At 46.1% G+C, this 15143-nt stretch overlaps 1 protein-coding gene across 1 annotated transcript in view; it reads left to right on the top strand.

Annotated features, from left to right (window-relative positions):
* Window positions 1–14174, top strand: part of MARCHF9 (membrane associated ring-CH-type finger 9) — a 44285-nt gene extending 30111 nt beyond the window's left edge. The window contains exons 3-4 of the mRNA XM_056859441.1: window positions 2332–2524; window positions 13511–14174. Coding sequence (XP_056715419.1) covers window positions 2332–2524; window positions 13511–13839 — 522 coding nt within the window. The 3' untranslated portion in view covers window positions 13840–14174. The remainder of the gene's footprint in view (window positions 1–2331; window positions 2525–13510) is intronic.
* Window positions 14175–15143: the final 969 nt, after the last annotated feature.

The following is a 15143-nucleotide window of genomic DNA, read 5'->3' as shown; positions in this document are numbered from 1 at the left end:
TTTCCAGATTGGCTTTCACAGATGAAAATCCACATTCAGCCCTACATGTCACCTGACATAGCACAGTGACCTCTTCTTGGGATAGCAAATATTCTTCTGAATATGCTTCTGCTTTGTGGTGGTGGTCTGCCATTTGCTATGTCTGTGTTGGGGTCTGTTGAGAGCCAGTGTGGTATAGTGGTTAAGAGCGATGGTTTGGAGCAGTGGACTCTAATCTGGAGAGCCGGGTTTGATTCCCCACTCCTCCACATGAGCGGCGGATGCTAATCTGGTGAACCAGGTTGGTTTCCCCACTCTTCTATGTGAAGCCAGCTGGGTAACCTTGCACTGGTCACAGCTATCTTAGCCCCACCTACCTCACAGGGTGTCTGTTGTGTGGAGGGGAAGGGAAGGTGATTGTAAGCTGGTTTGATTCTTCCTTAAGTGGTAGAGAAAGTCAGCATATAAAAACCAACACTTCTTCTTTATAGGCAGATGCCTGTAACCCCGCCCTGAGGAATTACAGCTTCTCAGAGCCTAGCTAGAAGCACAGCTTATGCTCTGTGACCCCGGGCATCACGGTACTGACCCAAATTGGGCCCCCGCATGACTGAGAATCGAACTCAGCGTGGAACACACAGCCGTGTGACCAGTTGCAAGGCTTTGTGGTGCACCGGTGGAGGATGTGAGGGAAATGTAGAGTTAGGCCCTTGGAGTTCAATATTTTATTGTTCTTATGTCAGTGATTTCCAGTTTTTAGGGAAACCATTCCATGTCAACCTGTCCGCCGTGGTGCATTGCGGTGGATCCTGGGGGGTATTCTAGGGGGTGCACAGTTCACTGGGGGCAACGATCAGACCTTTTGTTGCCCCTTGAATTTTTCAAGAGTGGAATCTGGAGGAGGGGCTATTGCTCATTGGTGGAGAGCCTGCTTTGTGTGTAGAAGGTCCCAGATTTGTAGAAGGTCCCAGATTTCAATCACTGGAGTCTCCAGTTAAAAGAATTATCAAGTCACAGGCATTAAGACATAAAGATGTAATTCTGAGACCCTGGAGAGTCACTGCCGATCAGAAGATGGCACTTAGCCAATGGACCAATGGCCAGAACCCATATTGAAGCATCATATGTTCATATTCAGCTTTGTCAGGAAACACATGAATGTGCCTTATACTGAATCAGACCAATGGTCCAGCAAGGTCAGGATCATCTCCTCGTACTGGTAGGGTTTCAGGTAGAGGTCTTTTACATCCATTACAACCTGTTCCTTTTCACTGGAGAGGCGGGGATTGAACCAGGGGCCTTTTGCATACCAAGCAGATATTTTTCCCACTGAGCCATGGACCCTTCCTGAAAAAAACATGCCAGTGGTGGTCTAGCTGTCTTTCAGGGGTGTCTGTCTGCTGTTACCAGTCTTCTCATGGAAGAACTCTTGATAAGCTCCCAAACAACCCCAGGTTTCCTTAAAAAATAATTGTTCTAGGTCAGCCTTTTTGATCCTGCAGGCAGCTTTGAAATTCTGACATTGGATAGTGGAAGCAATCACAAAATGGGTGGAACCAGCCACAGAATCTCAGATTTCCAGTGGCCAATCAGAAGCCCTGCTGGGCAAAAGCCCCACCTGGCCCCACCCACTTTCTAAAAACTCTTGTTGGGCGCCAGGAAAAGTATTGGCGGGCACCAATGGTGTCCAGGGACACCATGGTGGGGAACTTCATTCTAGGTTATTTCCCTGCCCCGTTCTCCTGAATTCTGTCCTGTTTGCAGGGTTTGGAAAAGGAGACTGCCAAAAGAAGAACTGAAAAGAGAACACAACAGGGGAGGGGCCGTGGCTCAGTGGTAGAGCATCTGCTTGGCATGCAGAAGGTCCCAGGTTTAATCCCCGGCATCTCCAGTTAAAGGGACTAGGCAAGTAGCTGATGTGAAAAACCTCTGCCTAAGACCCTGGAGAGCCGCTGTCAGTCTGAATAGACAGTACTGACTTTGGGCGAAAATGCATGGTCGCTTTATCCTCCTTTAATCCCTGTTTTAGCCAGGATCGAATGCACATTAAGTGAAACGCATGTGTTCGATCCTGGCTGAATCCTGGCTGAAACAAGGATTAAAAGCAACCATGCGATTTCGCCCTTTGATGGACCAAGGGTCTGATTCAGTATAAGGCAGCTTCATGTGTTCATGTGTTCTTTAAGCATTAGAACTCTTTTCTGCCACTGTATATATTCACACCGACTTCCCAGGATTCTGGACCCCATCGGTTAATCCCATTTCGATGCTTCTCCATTATCTTGATGAAAGCACCCCCCCACCCCGGCCGACATTAACCCCCCCCAATTTGTGCCGCTTTTCCCTCTGCAGTGGCAAGCGATTTCCCTGACTGTGATAGAAAAGGTGCAGATCGCAGCCATCATCCTGGGTTCCCTCTTCCTCATCGCCAGCATCTCGTGGCTCATCTGGTCGTCCCTCAGCCCCTCCGCCAAGTGGCAGCGGCAGGACCTGCTCTTCCAGATCTGCTATGGCATGTACGGCTTCATGGACATTGTCTGCATAGGTGAGAGCTTCCGCATCGAACGCCTCTTTGGTGGCATAGAAAACGGAGTGGGGAAACCTTGGACGCCTTCCCATTTAACAGGAACCTGCTGGATGCTGGCAACAGGAAGCCTCTTGGGGACTCTCTAGGCATTTCCCCTGTGGAACTCTATGCAAAGTCACTGTGTGGTGATTTCTGAGGGTGGGAAGTAACTGGAGACCAAGAAAGGGATCTTGGGGTGGTAGTGGATCACTCGATTAAGATGTCAACCCAGTGTGCGGCTGTTGTAAAAAAGGCAAATTCCATGCTGGCCATAATTAGATGAGGAATAGAGAATAAGACTGCTGATATCATACTGCGTTTGCACAAATCTATGGTGAGACCACACTTGGAATACTGTGTACCGTTCTGGTCACCACACCTAAAAAAGGATATTACAGAGCTTGAGAAGGTGCAGAAAAGAGCAACCAAAATGATTAGCGGACTAGAGCAACTGCCCTATGGGGAGCGGTTAAAACACTTGGGGCTGTTTAGCTTGGAAAGAAGGCGGCTAAGGGGAGACATGATAGAGGTCTATAAAATTATGCATGGTTTGGAGAGAGTGGACAGGGAGAAGCTTTTCTCCCTCTCTAATAATACTAGAACACGGGGTCATCTGTTGAAGCTGGAGGGTGACAGATTCAAAACTGATAAAAGGAAGTATTTCTTCATGCAATGCATAGTTAAATTGTGGAACTCCCTGCCCCAGGATGTGGTGATGGCTACCAACTTGGAAGGCATTAAGAGGGGAGTGGACATGTTCATGGCGGAGAGGGCTATTCATGGCTACTAGTTAAAATGGATATAAGTCATGATGCATACATATTCTCTCTAGTATCAGATAAGAATGGCGAATATATTAGGTGCTGTGAAACACAGGCAGGATGGTGCTGCTGCAGTCGTCTTGTTTGTGGGCTTCCTAGAGGCACCTGGTTGGGCCACTGTGTGAACAGACTGCTGGACTTCATGGGCCTTGGTCTGATCCAGCATGGCCTTTCTTATGGAGTTCTTTACTGGTGCTATCTCTGTAGGGGCAGGGTAGGCTCCAAGCAAAAGATGACGGGTAACCCTTCAGCCACTTTCATATTGGTTCTCTGTACCACCTTGGATAAGTTTACTGTCACCCCTGCCTGGTTTTCAGAGGACATGTAGCCACTAGAAGAGTCTAGGTCAGGAACAGGCCCAACAGAGCACACTCTTGGGAGCACAGGGCCATACTAATTTTCAAGGCTGAGCTGGTTGACATTCAGAAAGAGTAGTTTTTGCTTCCACTGGGGACCGGAAATAACTTGCAGCTTTGTTTAAGATGTTAACAGCGTGGAGTAGTGGTTAAGAGCTATGGTTTGGAGCGGTGGACTCTGATCTGGAGAACCGGGTTTGATTCCCCACTCCTCCACATGAGCGGCGGACGCTAATCTGGTGAACCAGGTTGGTTTTCCCACCCCTACACATGAAGCCAGCTGGGTGACCCTGGGCTAGTCACAGCTCTCTTAGAGCTCTCTCAGCCCCACCTACCTCACAGGGTATCTGTTGTGGGGAGGGGAAGGGAAGGAGATTGTAAGCCGGTTTGATTCTTCCTTAAGTGGTAGAGAAAATCGGCATGTAAAAACCAACTCTTCTTCTTCTACCACATTCCCCTCTTTTGCTTTAAAAAACAAATCAAATTAATTCTTCAGATAATCTTTAAAGTGCAAAGTGTTTCTGCTCCTCAGCTTTATGCAAGCGCCGAATTTTGGGTCGTCTGCAGAATTCAGAAGAATGTGCTGTCGAGTCGCAACAGACTCATGGCAACCCCCTCCATGGGATGTTCCAGGCAAGAGACGAACAGAGGTGGTTTGCCATTGCTTTCCTCTGCATAGGAGCCCCAATTTTCCTTGGTGGTCTCCCATCCAAGTACTGACCAGGGCCAACCCTGCTTAGCTCCCAAGCTCTGACAAAAGCTTTTTAACAGTAAACACCCCACCCAGACTTGGATCCTATAGGTTTGCTACGGGATTGCTTCTTTCCAGGCATTGTAGAAGAATTCCGCTGAGGAGGTGGCTTCCTCTGGTGCTGGGCATTGCCACTCGCCCAATTCCAATGACTTTCAAAGTTTCTAGTGCTTAAAGAAGCAAGCCTCACAGCAGAGGACTGCCTCCACAGTGCCAGGAGAGAAGTGCCCACAGAGCAAAAGTATAGGATCCCAGCCCAGGTTTCTAGCCTCTAAGGCTCATACGAAGATGGTGCCTAAGATTTGGTGATGCCCCAGAAGCAATAGGAACAGATGGGAGATCCTATTTAGGACAGGTGCAGTCCTAAGTAGAGTTACACCCTTCCAAGCCCATTTACTTAAACAGACTTAGAAAGACGTAACTACACCTAGAATTGCACTGTAAGGTTTCCAGAGATTAAATTATTAGACTTCAGTTCTTTGCATGGTTCCTTGCTGTGGCCAGAACAAACACCATAAATCATGCAAATGAACAAGTAGACATTAATGCACATCGTTTGGAGAGCATGGAGTTTAGCTGATCTTGGTACAGAATTTTCACCGCCCTGAATGTTTGCTGAGCTGATCCTTCATATTTAATGCCAGGGCACAGCCCATGAGCGTATGACCTAACGGTAAAGATGGGAGGGCCTTTGAGCATTTGCAGAGAGCTTTTCTTTCATTGCTGGTAAATTGCAGCTAACCCTGCTGCACTCGGGGCTCAGGGTAAGAGCTTTCAAGAAAGAAGGCATGGCTTCCAGGGCTGGCTTTAGCTCCAGTACCGCTTCAGAAATTAAAACTGCTTCTGATGACTCAGGGTGGATCACACTTAGAGTGGTTGGATGCATTTATGCACCCTGAGGCACCTGGTGGACTTTTGAGAGAGCCCCATAGAAGCATTTACCATTCCAAAGTGACATGAACAGAAATATTAAGAGAGAGGTCTTTTGACTTTGCATGGATAAAATGAGCATGTTTATTCTGGAAAAGAGGAGGTTGAGGGGGGACGTGATTGCCCTCTTTAAGTATCTGAAGGGCTGTCACTTAGAGGAGGGCAGGGAGCTGTTCCTGTTGGCAGCAGAGGATAGGACTCACAATAATGGGTTTAAATTGTGGGCAGAAAGGTACCGGATGGATATTAGGAATTTTTTTGTTACCAGTAAGAGTTGTTCGACATTGGAATCAGCTACCTAGGGAGGTGGTAAGCTCCCCCTCACTGGCTGTCTTTAAGCAGAGGCTGAACAAACATTTGTCAGGGATGCTCTAGGCTGGTCCTGCATTAAGCAGGGGGTTGGACTAGAGGGCCTGTATGGCCCCTTCCAACTCTATGATTCTGTGAACATCAAAATCAGCTGTCAGTGTTAAAATACACCATCCAGTCATCAGCAGATGTTACTAGTAATCTCCAGTGGACCTAAATTCTACTTCTAGGCCTGAGAATCCTGGCTTTCTTTTTCCACCCCCTTAAAGTTTCTAGGCCTGATGGCTCCAGAGTGAAAGCTCTGAAAATGTGGTAGCAGAAATGCAGAACGAGGAGGCAACAGAAGTCCAAATCCATTACATAGTTTTTCCTTTTTCCAATCTGTGCTCGTCTGTCTGTTCTCCCCCACCCGGGGATCTTGGCCAACTTCTGAAATGACCGACGTTTCTCAATAGTACTAACCCGCCGTGAATTGTAACTTGATCCTTACCCTATGCAGAATAATATTGCTATTACGCATGTGAAGGAGCTAGGAATTAGAGGATGGAAACTTGGATCACCAGCTTCCATGAAATATTTCTGACATGGACCCTTCTTGGTGAAGGGAGGGGCCCGTCTGTTGCCTGGGCTGGCATTTCAGGGTTTACTTGCCAGCAGGGCCTCCTCCCACTGCCCACTCCCATCCACCGCACAACCTTCTGCTTCCCTCTTCCCCCTCACTTCTGTTTCTCCCCTCACGCCATGTGCCAAGCAGTCCATTACAACACTGAGCATTAGTGAGCCAAATGCCATCCTTTAATTCCTGGCTCCTTCACATGCTACAGTTCAGATACAGCTATTTTAAAGTAGGAAAATGCCCATCTAGAAAAAGTGCCCATCATTATCATAGAGGTGGGGGTAGGGCTTGCTGCTTAGCTACTCCCCCACCCCCACAACTCCGTGATAATAGGGCAATATCTGCATCTCTGCGCTTCAGGGCTGCTGTCAGTCATAACCCCAAAGATATAGCCCTGTAGGGAAATTACCTTATAGCGCTGAGTTTGAGGTGGAGTAAGAAAGGCGTTTGCAGTTTCTCACAGACGGGGCATCTTCTGCACAACCTGTCACTGATAAAAGTACATAAGAACATAAGAAAGGCTATTAGTCAAAGTGAACACTAGTCAAGATGCATACCTATTCTCTCCAGTCTCAGAGGAGCATGCCTATTATATTAGGTGTTGTGGAACACAGGCAGGACAATGCTGCTGCAGTTGTCTTATTTGTGGGCTTCCTAGAGGCCCCTGGTTGGCTACTGCATGAACAGACTGCTGGACTTGATGGGCCTTGGTCTGATCCAGCATGGCTTTTCTTATGCTCTTATGTTCTTACAAGAGGCTCCACTGTTTGGCACAATATGGGTTAACTGGGACATGAAACCCCTAATCTGTGGGCCTACCTCTGATCAAACCTTTCATAATGCTTCCAGCTATGCTGTGAATGAGCCCTATTTGATTCTCAGACGCACCACTTCCTCTACAATGTACAGACTTCTGTCTCTTTGGGTGTGACAATGGCAGGTACTTAATAGCACTGCAACAGCTATAACACACTTGCATGCACACCAAAGCTCAGAGCAATCAAAGTGGTTTTTAAAGTTGATTAAACTTTGGTTTTAAATATGTGAAAGGATGGATCCATATCATATGAGTGCCCAGGTAGCCCCATGTGTGCTAGTCCTAGTTTGATGCTCTAATCCCTGCATCAAGCCATTAGGTATGAGTAAATTAAGGAAGTTAAACTGCTTAACTGCCTCCCACAGAAAAATTAATGAGATTTGAAAGTACTTAAATTTGTCTGGCCCTGACCTGGATGGCCCAGGCTATCTCGATCTTGGAAGCTATGCAGGGGTGTCCTTGGTTAGTATTTGGATGGGAGGCCACCAAGGAAGTCCACAGTTGTTACACAGAGGCAGATAATGGCAAACCACTTCTGAATGTCTCTTGCCTTGAAAACCCACTTGATGGCACTTTTCACTGCCAAATTTGTGTGGGCCATCATTTAGTTAACCGTTAACTGAAGTGTTGTCTGTGATCTGATTCATTTTCAGTTCATCTGAACAATGCTGTATGTGTGTGTGTATATATATTAAGTATAATATGTGTGTGTGTGTGTGTGTGTGTGTGTGTGTGTGTGTATATATATATATATATATATATATGGAGCCCCATGGCGCAGAGTGGTAAGGTGCAGTACTGCAGTCCAAGCTCTGCTCACGACCTGAGTTCGTTCCCGATGGAAGTCGGTTTCAGGTTGAGTTCAAGGCTGACTCAGCCTTCCATCCTTCCGAGGTTGGTAAAATGAGTACCCCGCTTGCTGAGGGTAAAGGGAAGATGACTGGGGAAGGTACTGGCAAACCACCCCGTAAACAAAGTCTACCTAGCAAACGTCGGGATGTGACATCACCCCATGGGTCAGGAATGACCCGGTGCTTGCACATGGGACCTTTACCTTTTTATTAAGTATAATATAAATATTAAGTTAGGTGTTGTGTTCCTGTTTAACCAGTAAAGACAGCCACTGGTAGAGCGTCATACTAGGACTGGAGAGAGCCTGGTTCCAGTTGCCACTTTCTGGAGAAGCTTGCTGGATGTCCTTGGGCCATTCATTCTTTCTCAGCTGAACTACTAATAGGGCTGTAGAGAGGGCCACATACCTGAGCTCCTCAAAGAAAGGATGGGATAAAAATGTGAGAGCTAATAATAAATAAGTAGTTATTCATGCATGTTTCAAAAGACTTGGAAGACAACTGTGTTTTTAAAACTGCTTATTCTTCCTCGTATGGGAGGGTGCCATGAAGGAAACAAGAAACAAAATCTGTGTAATACCTTTATTAGAGCCAACCAAAATGACACAAAACACAGTGCAATCTTTCAGTTCATCAGAACCCTTCATCAGGCTAGGTGGTACAAAAATTAATAACTGATGGGAGGTTAAAAGCAGATTGTTCAGGTCAGAATCTTAAGGAAACAGCCAAGCAGTAACCTATTGTGTGAGGAAGGCCTAATATTGGTTGCTGTGGTAGCATTTATACTTGGCTTGGGTCAGCAATGGCCAATCAGCTCACTGGCCTGTAACATCAGAGCTGGAACAGAGCCTGCTGATAAGGCTGGGAGCATCTAAGGCCTGGTCTACACACACAGCAGGTGGTAGAATGGGCTGGACCACTGCACACTGCCGGGGGGAGAGTCACCACTGTAAATGTTCCCCTATGCAAAAACCTCCACAAATAAAAAAGTACTTCATCAGGAAGGAAGGTTCTAACCTAACCCTTCATGTGTTGTGCTAGTTTTTCATTCCCAGAAAATGTATTAATACAAAGGATTTTTTTAAAAAAAAGCAGTCCCTAAGCTGCAGTCTGAAATGATACCACCCATTCTACCAGCTCAGCTGACTGCCACCTCAATACCCCTACATTGGGTTGTACGTTGGGTTGCCAACCTCGGAAATCTCCTGCTATTACAACCGATCTCCAGCCGATAAGAGATCAGTTCACCTGGAGAAAGTGGCCGCTTTGGCAAATGGACTTGATGGCATTGAAGTCCCTCCCCTCCCCAAGCCCCGCCCTCCTCAGGCTCCGCCCCAAAAATCTCCAGGTATTTCCCAACCCAGAGCTGGCAACCCTAGTTGTATGTGTAAACCAGGCCTAAAACAATTGGGCTAGAAGAAGTGTGAAGTTCTGGAAACCAGGATTCCAGCCCAGCGAAAAATTTAAATTGTAAAATTTTCCAATCCAAATTTAAATAATGTAAATATTTAAATACTGTTAGCAAAATTCAAATAACATTAGCAAGAGAAGGCAAATACACTGTGTAGAAGCCAGGATGATGTACAAGCTCTGGGGTTTTTCCATGCTTCATACATTCCTACTTTTAGCCCAGCTCCCATGACTGATTTGCAGTTACGACAGCCCTGCCTGACTACTATAGATAAAGGTATACTTACCTATGTAGGATGGAAATTTTTCCACAGAAAAATATAACATCGGAAAATTTCCCAGAAAAGTTACATTCCACATCACTTTGCCAGCCCTGTGTGATTCTGGATTCATGTGCAAAGTCCCCATTCTATAGCTAAATGCTTACCCTGCTGAAGAGGCGGGTAGCCTTATCACTGTGGCATCTCCTGGTGACGGGATTGCTGATGTCTTTCATGTCACGTGTTTGTCACAGTGGCCTCATGCGGTTGAAAATGTGGGTGGCGTAATTATGGCTCGCTGCGCCTCGTGGCCGCTTGGCCCAGGGGCCTCTAAAAGGGTGGCTAGAAAATTTTACCCCTAGCGTTACACGCCCTCAGTTGGAGAGAGGGGAAGGGAGAGCGCGGGAGCCTTTTTTAATTGGGAGCCTGTGACATTCACCGAAGAGACGAAGCCGCATTTATGGCACTGACAGATGAGCTCTGGCGAGACGGAATGATAACAGCCAGGGCCTTGTGGGAAGGGAGCAATGTGCTGTCACTGGGAAATGAATGAATGACTTTTCCATTTCCCATTGATCCGGCAGGGACACGTGTCGCATGGTAACGACCCACGTTAGGGGATGGCAGGGGGTCAATTGATTGTCACTGGGCAGCATCCAGTCAGGAGATGATATTTATAACTCGTTGCATTTGGAGTTGGATCATGTGGAGAGCATGGTGGAGAAAACGGTGGGGGTTGAATCTATTGTTTAAAAAAGGAATCTTGTTTGATCTGTTTCAAAACAAAAACAACAACAAACCCACACTCGTTCAAAGGACATTTTTTTCTAATAACCATAGCTGACAGACCTAATACATCATTTATATAATATATATTTACATTGTACATTGAATTCCCCTTGTACGCTGTATTCCAAAAACTAATTAATGGACCCCAATATTTGCGTTATGCATCCTGTTTCCTGAAAACTTTGTCTTCATTGTCAATTTATTCATATACATAGTTTTTTCCAAGATCAGCTTTTCACTGTCAGCACTTCCATCTAATATCGATTTCCTTGCGGTTTTTAAATTAGCTGTTAGAATTAAATTTTCTCACCATTCTGTATGCATAACATTAAACATGATCTTTTAATGAGTCCAAGAAATAGACTGATTTGTAGAGAGATAGATCATTCCGGTATCTTGGAAATAATTTTTTTTTAAGTTTTAATTTCCCCCCCATATTGCCACCAAAGACATTTCTCCGTCAGATAAATCATACCCTTACTGCCAAGCTTTCCCAGATGTTTGTTGATAGAGTAGTGCCAGGTTTCCTGGTTTGGGAAGCACGATTGATTAAAGGCTTAATGCATGCTTGGTTTAATCCTAATTTAGAATCCCAGCGGGGAGGGGCAGAGAGACACCAACTCCAATTTGCTCAGGCACCTGCATTCAGGCGTCGCAGCAAATCGGAACTGGATTCAAGGCTCCCCAAATCTGGAAGCTTCCAGTTGGTGCTGTACACGTGGAAAGAAGAAGGAAGGTGACCATACCAATGAGCTGTGTTTGTTCCCATCATGGGCAAACCTATATTTGCTACAATGTCTGAATGCAGCCCATATGGTTATGTCACACATGAAGTTGCCTTATACTAAATCAGACCCTTGGTCCATGAAAGTCAATATTTGTCTACTCAGACCAGGTCTCCAGGGTCTCAGGAAGAGGTCTTTCACATCACCTACTTGCCTCGTCCCTTTAACTGGAGATGCTGGGGATTGAACCTGGGACCGTCTGCATGCCAAGCAGAATGTTCTACCACTGAGCCACGGCCCCTTCCATACACACACACACACACACACACACACACACAATGTAAGCCATTTTATGCATTATCAAAAGGGAGAGAAGTATTCTCACAAGGATCAGTGACAGTTTTAATTATTATTTTTATGAAGCCCTGTCCATGTATATATTATGAGTAATATGAACAAAAGTCTGCGCCAAGAAACTTATTAGTAACTAAATTTCAGTAGTTTGAGGATGAAAGGCAAAGGAAATGGAGCAAAATACATATAAATTGTTATCCCACCATTTCTCAGAGTAGCTCAGAGTGACATACGTGGCTCCACCTTCCATTTTTTATTCTTACAACAGCCCTGTGAGGTAGGTTAAGTTGAAAGAGAGTGATTGGCCCAAGGTCACCCAGAGAGCTTTACAGCAGAGTGGGGATCTGAACTGAGGTTTCCTTGCTCCCCATCCAAGACACTAATCACTACACCACACTTGATGACTGCAGTTATTAATTGTGTGGGGGGAGTTTTGGTTCATTTTTTTAATGTCATACAAGAATTGCTTTATGGTCTGGGCAGACATTTCATGGAAATGTGTAGTTTTTTCCTATTATTGTATGCTGGTTTTGGTCCCTTTGCAGGGAGAAACAGGATATAAATAATTTAAATAAATAAATGAAAGCTGAGAATCTGAGAGATGGCATGGGTGGCGGGGGGAGAGAACAAGATCAGGTGAGGTGTGGGACAACGTTTTACCCAATTTACTCTGAATAAATTAATCTTGTATACTGAAAGAGCCCCGATATCCATGTCCAAAATAAATTATGCTGATCCATGTAATGTATCCAGGTGTATATAATATAATGCACATTTTGCATTGATTTTCTTCCCTGTCCTGTTCTAAGGATTCTGTGTAACTTAGGTCATTTATGCATGAGAATTTTACCTGAGGTTCGTTGCTGGCTGGACCCACACTTTCCAGTTGGGAATCTCTGCACCTGCAGTCTCCAAGCTCAAATCAAGTCCCGCCCCTTTAAATGCTGCTTTGTAATTGGCTTACTTTGCAGTGCTCACTGTGAGAGAAGATTCCCCACCCCAATTGCCACTTAAAAAAGCATTTTAAGAACAAAAAACAAAGCAATCTGAAAGAAGCGGGGGGGGGGGGAGAAATCCAAGCCTTGGTTTAAAAAAAGCCTTTCTTTTGCTCAGAAAGAGCCCCCAGGAAGCAGGAAGCCTTTGAATCCCTGCCTCTTTACACACTGCTTTGTGATTGGCTGTGAGAGATGCCAATCTTCCTGTGGCCCGTGCTTTGCCTTCTGCATGGAGATTTCACCCGGGCTTTGCTCAGGGGAGAGGGTAGAGTTGAGTTAACAGAGGAATGGGAAGACCCAGACATAGCGAGGTCTGGCAGCGAGGTCATTTCTAATGGACTGAAAACACGTGCAGAACTCCAAGGAACAACCGACTCAGACAGGGGGCGAACATGAAAGTACCCATGCATGAATGACCTTAGTGTGTTCTCATCTCACAACAGTCCTGTGAAGTAGGCTAGGCAGAGAGAAAGGGATTTGCCCAAGGCGACGTAGTAAATTTCACTGATGAGCCAGGACTGGACATGGAAGATCCAGATCCAAAACTCAACACATTGGCGCTGTGGAAATGGCACATGTGCAGAAGCCAGCCAGCTCCGGCAGTGGGGCTGCTTTATGATGGATTTGGGCTGAATTGGAAGTGGCACCGGAAGACAGACGTTGGGAATTGGATTTGGAATGGAGTAATTGTGAACACTTTGCTGCATACCAGACTCAGTCCTCATGCACTTAACTCATCATGCCATTTTAGTGATGCAAAATCAGCCCTCTAGCATTACAGGAAGTGAAAAGAGAGTGGGGGAAGCTCGATGAAAGCACCCTTTCCCGACACTTTAATCTCTTTGCCTGCTGCTCACAGAATCCCATGCTAATTTGGAGCATTTATGTTGCGGCCACATTGCTGCCAGTTAGCAGTCCCGTCTCTTGCCGCTCCTTTGCTCAGGTGACAATTTCATCTCTCCCTCCTTTTTTCTCCCGCAGGTCTGATTATCCACGAGGGCTCGTCGGTGTATCGAATATTCAAGCGCTGGCAGGCGGTGAACCAGCAGTGGAAGGTACTGAACTATGACAAGGCCAAGGACCTGGGAGAACCACTTGGTGGGAGCACAAAGCCCGGAGGGCGGAATTCACGGACGAACCCCTCCTCGGGGAGCGAGAGGACCTCCCAGCGGGGCCAGCGGGTTAGGACTATTTTGAACCATCACTGTGGCTATACGATTCTGCACATTCTCAGCCACCTGCGGCCTAATGAACATCGTGGGGGCTCCAGTTCCAGCCGCGAGGTTGTCATGAGGGTGACGACTGTATAATAACAAGCCTACGGGGCCTTTGCCGAGAGGGAGAGGCTCCGCGGATCCCGTGGAAGGAAGAAGCCGACGCCTTTGCTTCCGCACAGGCTCCGTTCTGAGCCCCTACGGGGTGGGCTGCATGCCGTACACTGTCAGGAGGCATCTGGTTCTGCAGTTTTGCCGCAGACCGCACCCACCTCTTCCTCGTTGCATTGGGGGGTGGGAGTGCCTCAGCTTGGTTGCACCTTCCTGCCCGCCCATCAATGTGAATTTTCCTCCCCTCTGGGCCTGTGGTGAAAGGAGAGAGACTCCTTCCTCCTCCACCCAGCTTCCTTTGTAAGACTAAGCTCCTTGGAAGTGTGGGGTTTTTATTTATTTAATTTTTTAAGACGACGGCGACAACAACCCCTACCTGGTTCCTTCTCGACGAGTCTTGGCGCCAACCAATCCAGAAATTTGAAAACATTTTTACCTCATCTTTCAAAGGAAATCCTGCCAGAAGACCCTGTTCCACCTCATCCCATTGGTTTCTCAGCCTAGGAGACACCAACCAGAGAGGTTCTGAACTTTTACCCATTCCCCTCCCCCCAAAAAATGGTGCAATAAACATGTTTCTTAAAGCAAAATGGCATCTCGCAATAAGATACCTGTACATTTCATCTTTAGTTTAATGCATGAGAATTTGTTTCCTTCCCGTCCTTCCGTTTTTCTTCTCTCCAGCTATGGGAGGATAAAGAATTCTTTATATACAAATAGGTGTCTTTCAGATGCATTGTGCTCTTTTTCCTTCTAAAAGGTGGCAGTTTGTGTAGCAAATCATCCAGTGGGTATATGAGCCATAGGGGTACCTGGCAGGGGGCATGTTGGGGGCATTATGCAGTGAAGGGGGTTGCTCGTGTTAAATTCAAAGGCCCGTCCTGGGCAGAAAAAATACAAAAGCCAAAAGTACACCAAGTTTTAACTATGGCGCTAATTAACTTTGGCTTTCAGAATGTATAGCCTGATCCTATATGTTTTATACTTTGAAGCATGTCCCATTACGTTCAGTGGGCTTGTGCTTAAGATAATGCTCAGAGTTTTGTAGTTTGACTTTCATCTCTTTCTTAACTTACTTGCGTTTGAGAGGAGCTTTCTACAAAGTTGGACAGACCCATTGTAAGAATTCCAGAAACACACCAAGACTGCGGGGATCCAGTTCCTCATACAGGGCTGTTTGTATTCTGTTCACTCATGGGAATTCACTCTGCAAATTTAAAATCTGGTTCTGAAATTGGTACCCTGAAAAATAAGTTTCTAATTCTCATGGTGGTAGAGAGTCTTTGGTG

Source organism: Euleptes europaea, chromosome 1, assembly GCF_029931775.1.
Source record: "Euleptes europaea isolate rEulEur1 chromosome 1, rEulEur1.hap1, whole genome shotgun sequence".
Classification (NCBI taxonomy): domain Eukaryota; kingdom Metazoa; phylum Chordata; class Lepidosauria; order Squamata; family Sphaerodactylidae; genus Euleptes; species Euleptes europaea.
The sequence above is the reverse complement of the archived record's forward strand: the minus strand, read 5'-3'. Positions and strand labels throughout refer to the sequence as shown.